At 34.2% G+C, this 5,603-nt stretch overlaps 1 protein-coding gene across 1 annotated transcript; it reads left to right on the top strand.

Annotated features, from left to right (window-relative positions):
• Window positions 1-466: 466 nt before the first annotated feature.
• LOC133195125 (uncharacterized) lies at window positions 467-5,603 on the top strand. The gene is made up of 5 exons (XM_061330994.1): window positions 467-896; window positions 1,065-1,257; window positions 1,457-1,776; window positions 1,888-2,160; window positions 3,609-5,603. The coding sequence occupies exons 1-5, from the start codon at window positions 467-469 to the stop codon at window positions 5,579-5,581; spliced, it is 3,189 nt and encodes a 1,062-aa protein (XP_061186978.1). The 3' UTR covers window positions 5,582-5,603.

Raw genomic sequence — 5,603 nt, 5'->3', positions numbered from 1 at the left:
TCTAATATTTAAAATGATACTAAGTCACGTTGATTCCCATGGCACAGGATTGAAGAATATTTGTTGTTTATATCACAGAAAAGATATTTTTGTATAAGGTCTCTCAAAGAAGGAAATAGTAATTTGTGTATTCAATTTAAATATACATATATATACACTCATACTTTACATCATACATCACTTTACACATGGACAACTTTTAAGTACTTATGAGGAAATGGGAACACTTTCAATTAAAAAATAAGTTCTATGATATTCAAAAAAAAAATACATGGTGACTGAGTACTGTAATTTTTAATTAGAAGAGGAAAAAAAACACAGAAAAAAAAGGAAATTGAGTTCATCGTGTATAAAGGTACTGAAGATATTTTTATTTCCGTCCTTAATTTGATTGAGGAAATTTTTCTCCTCCTTCCAGTGATGAGATTTAAAATGTTATTTATTTATTCTATGATGCACACGAATAATGGATGAATCGAAAATAGATAACTTCCAAAATTCTTCATCCTCACTGTTCGATGTCCATTTCTTTGAAAAAGCAACTGAGAAATCATCTAAGTTTTTGAACAACATTTGGATAAAGAGTCCACATGAAGAAAAGGTTGACATTGACAATGAAGACGAGATAGTGAATAATTTAGAGGAAGGCGAATTCTTAGAAGGAGAAAATGATTTCCAAAACGAGCACCTTGGACTTAAAGATTCACTCACTTCATACGATTCTCCGAAAGAGGATGCAGAGTTTACTGACGATGACAGCGATGCTACAGACTACTTTGATAGTGATGACGAATATCAGTTGTCTTGTAATAGACGTCTGATGAAGGACACCAATAGTCTATATGCTTATGAAAATTTTGACCACTACAGTACATCACATGCCGAAGGCAGATACAGTAAGTGAATTTTATATTAAGACAACCAAGATAACTACATGCAAGTAGAATTTAACCAAATATACTGAATTCTTTGAAAACCATTTAGAGTTTACATAAAAAATTCTTTCTTTTCGTCATTCTTGTAACTCTGTACAAATTGCTAAAATTAAGTCAATAATGTTGTAGGCCAAGGTGTGGAACAGTACATGAATATGCCAATTTTCATGAGATCAATCCGAAAATTTGCCAATGATAATAATTTTGAGATTTGGAATGGAAAAGCCGATGGCAGTTGTATGTTCCGCTCACTTGCTGACCAGCTAGCAATCAACGGTCACTTTGGCCACACTGCGGAAAGCCTTAGACACACGGCTGTAAGGTAAGAATTCATCTAATGTTTAATTATGTGCATAGTATATGTACAAAGTCAATGTAAAAGAATGTTAGCAATAAGGCAATACAACCAAAGGTAGAAGAATTACATGTACCTAACTAAAATTGCATTTAATCAATCTTACTCATGTTAATTTTAAATTCTTTAGAAATATTCATTTTATCTAGAAGTTTTCAATTTCAAGATATCTTAGTGAGCATCCTCTGCAGGACGATGGTTGTCCAAAAGAGTCATTCCTAAATACCGAAACTATGGTGGAATATCTGACAAGAATGTCAAACCCGACTGAATGGAGCGACCACATTATGTTAAAGGCTACTGTTGATGCTCTTCATCTAGAGGCTGTTGTGTTTAATATTTACAAAGATGATATTCAACGCACGGAAATAAAATCATCAAGAAAAGATATTCCTTTTAGACAATTAACTGTTTACCTTGGTCATCTAGGAGAATTTCATTATGTCAGTCTTCGACCACAAAAATGGCTGGAAATATGGCCATTCAGTGAGCATCAACCAATATTAAAAGCAACTTTTTTTACTTAATTAAAAAGGGACCAAGAAAAATTTACTAACAGTTACAAAATTAAAAACGTTTATAGTAATTCTCTTTCAGGAGCACTTCTTCAACGATCACTTTTCCATGCCGACCAGACTACGCCGAAGAACCTTTCAGAGGAAAAAATGAAATGGTTGAAGAATGCAAAAATAAAGGACATTATTCAGGACACTGGATTAGAAGAGTTGTTGAAGGAAATATCTCTTGGGACAGAACAGATGAATGGAGAAGGGAAAGGGAATTCAAAACCGCCTATCCAAGTGGAAGGCACTTATTTTTCCTTATTCAACTCGTATGGTTTAGATGAATTGCAAAGCGGAGAAACAAATGGTAATGCTTATGGTTTATTAAAACTGACATAGGAAAACGTAAAGTAGTCCAATTTATTGTCAAGCTGAGATACACTTTTTATAATAATTTCAATCAGGAATGAAAGAAAATTATACGCATTGTTTGAAAGATCCATTATTATTATTATTATTATTGTATTTTAGTGGAACTTGGATTTTTTTGCAAGTGGGAATTCAACTGAAAGTCGTAGTTCCCTTTCTAAAAAAAATAAATTCTTCAAAATCATATGTCATTTCAAATATTTCGAATTTGATTTACTATACCTTCACTCGATTCCTGAGCTGCATTAAAATCCTGACACGCATACATAGCGGGTTCTAGTAAATGTTCTATCTAGCCTGTTTCCTTAATCCTCATCAAAATATTAACAGTAGTGAAATAAAACTCTCGGATGAGACCTTGAAAACCGAGGTCACGGTAGGAGTTGGCACGATTAAGAACCCTCACTGTTCAATAGCCCTGACTGCCAAGTATAGGTCTAAATTTGAAGCCCTTCACCGGTATTTGGTGACTCGATAATCCCTTTGAAATCGAAATATGACACAGAGACACAACATAATCTGAGGCATCTGTTTTAATATTCGGGTATTTTACATAGTAAGACATTTATAGAAAACTAACCAAAAAAAAAAAAAAAAAAAAAAAAAAAAAAAAACTTCATGATAAACATGATAAGCTCAACAACGTCCCTTATTTATGTAGCAATATACCCTTGTCACCTGCATACAGAATTTATATCTCACAAATGATTCGACACGCAAAACCATGGTGCCTCTACGTACGGACAATTTCTGAAACGAAGCAAGCTATCGGCAAATAAGTTGATGATACCAGGATATTAACAGTCTCGTTTAATGGCAAAATTTCGCAAATTCTATAGTAGGTACAACTACGTTGTTAGGAAATACAGTCTACCCTTAGGTCGAATGATAATTGTCGTTTTCATACTAATAGTTAGGGTATATTTTCGCACTGAATTGTATAGGATTTTCTGTTTGCCTGATCAAGACAAGAAGCAAACGGCAGGTGTGACCGATCGACAGGGGATGCTTACTCCTCCATGACAACTGATTCCACCTCTGTAGTTTTTAGAGGTCCATGTTTGTTCTGTTCCAAATTTGTATTGTTCCAATGGACTTCTGAGCTTGACAACTCTTCATTATCTTCATATTTCATTTTTATTTAAAATTTCACTTCTGTCACAGAAGGTGAAATCAAATGTGTTTATTATAATACACTTAGTAAACTGTTCTTCACATGTGTGATGTGCTTAAATGTATCCAATATAACAACCTTGATAATTTTTTAATGGACCACATTCTACAATGGTGCTTACTTATATGTCGTATTTCGCAACATAACCATTGATAGGAATTGAATGAAAGGCTTCTTGTTGCATAGCATTTAAGCAGCATATTACCTTTCAGATTCATTTGCCTGTCTTATTGAAGACCCATTATATGTTGACGGCTTGACTGGAATACCACTTTCACATCTAGGGATCATCATAAGATATACCTTCCCTAAGGAAATCATTATAAGATGTTCAACATTAAGTAATCCTATCAAGATTAACAAACAGATGTTTCAGTTTATTGGAACCTTTGCAACTGGCAATAATGTGGCTTTAAAAGATCTGTCACTGGAAAGAAAAAAATATTTTCATCAATTGAAAGCTATGAACATATATCCCTCTGTTGTTGCAGTGCGCTTTGATAAGTTTATAAAGTTCGGAGCTGCTGGACCTAGTCAAAGTGATTCAAAATTGATTTTGTATGCAGACTGTAGTACTACTCATCCAGGCTACTGCTGGTTGAGGTCTGCTGAGACACCATCTTCTTTTGCTACCAAAAGAGTTAAAGAACTCAACGACGGATTGTTTCTTACAAAGCAAGATTTGCCAAAAGAAACGATACTTCCTCCAAATACACGGAAATGCTGTGTTGGGTTTGTTTGTAAAATATTCCCTGTTGTCGCAAAGGAATGGATTCAGCGCAAGCGCAAATTCAATTGGCCACCTTTCTTCATCATTGATGAAATTTTAAGCATTGGGAGTTGTACTTTGATTCCAAAGTGTCATCCTAAAAGTGATCATCCTGATATAGAATGGAAATTAGATTTTTCAATGGCAAATACCATAATTTTTTCAAAAGCACTTAGTACTTTCCAGATTTATGGCTTTAATATTTTGAAAATTGTTGTGCAAGAGGTTTTGATCCACCAACCAAAAGGTTTAAAAAATAAACACATCCTGTCAATTTTTCTGCGTGCCTGTGAAGAAATCCCACAAGAAAAATGGGAGTCTAACCTTGGTGGATGCATATTGTACTCATGGTCATTGCTGATTAGGTATTTGAAAAGAAAATTCCTTCCACATTATTACATATCATCAAACAATACCATAGATTATTATTCTGATGAAGATATCGAGACAATATGTGTATACATGGAAGCTATTCGTTTTTTTCCAGCGATTGCAATTAGTTTTATTGCCGAAAGACATGGCTACGGCTTTAGTTGGAACTTGAATAAACATGTTTTAAGCAATTGCAATGAATTTGCGATTTCTAGGGACCTACAAAATGAATATCAGAGAAGTTTTACTTCTGCAGCTCTGCGAGTATCAAAATTCTTTTCACGTTTGGGATATTACAAATCAGCATTCCGAATGATAAGAGAAGTTTACGAGGAAACTCTGCTCCTTCCTCTTGTAAAGAGAGAAAAGCATATCATTAGACCAAGTTTTTCTGAATTTTTTATCAAGGCATTAAAAGAATTCAAGCAAACAGTTTCAAGGGGAATACTGCTTCGGTTGTTTGACATGGAATACGAAACCGACATATTGACTCGACATTCGAAAAAGAGTTGCAAGACAATTGGTGATGTGATTCCATGGAAAGTTGACTTCAAGCTATCTTGGATTGGAATACCACTAGAATGTACGAGAGATTTTTCCTCAATAGCTTCATTTCTCTACGATCTAAGTTTTTCTCAGTACAGGAAGGAAAATATTTCTGTAGCCACTCTTGCAATCGATACCGCCATTCTGTGCCTCTGTCGCGCAATTTCTACAGAATCGCTTGACATTGCAGAAGTTGAGGACACGAAACTACAGATGGAAATAATGACTCAGCAGAAAACAATGAAACAGAATCTTAAGTCTACATTATTTAATTATTATATTCATGTTTACAACATTTCCACAATGAATGGTACCATGAATCCAATATTTCCATACATGACCGCCATTGAAGAACTTTCGAAGGAATTTCCAGAAATGTATGAAGTAGTTGCCGATATGTTTTTTTATGTAGGAAAGCATGACAAAGGGCGTGAGTATCAAAGAAAATTCGATGAGCATTTTTCAGGAAAAACTGTAGATTCACTAAAATTTCACTGAATGAACCTTGTTAACAAGAAAT

The sequence above is a fragment of the Saccostrea echinata genome, unplaced genomic scaffold (assembly GCF_033153115.1).
Source record: "Saccostrea echinata isolate AGI-Se365-2 ecotype Australia unplaced genomic scaffold, CSIRO_AGI_Sech_v1 ptg000029l, whole genome shotgun sequence".
NCBI classification, from domain to species: domain Eukaryota; kingdom Metazoa; phylum Mollusca; class Bivalvia; order Ostreida; family Ostreidae; genus Saccostrea; species Saccostrea echinata.
The sequence above is the reverse complement of the archived record's forward strand: the minus strand, read 5'-3'. Positions and strand labels throughout refer to the sequence as shown.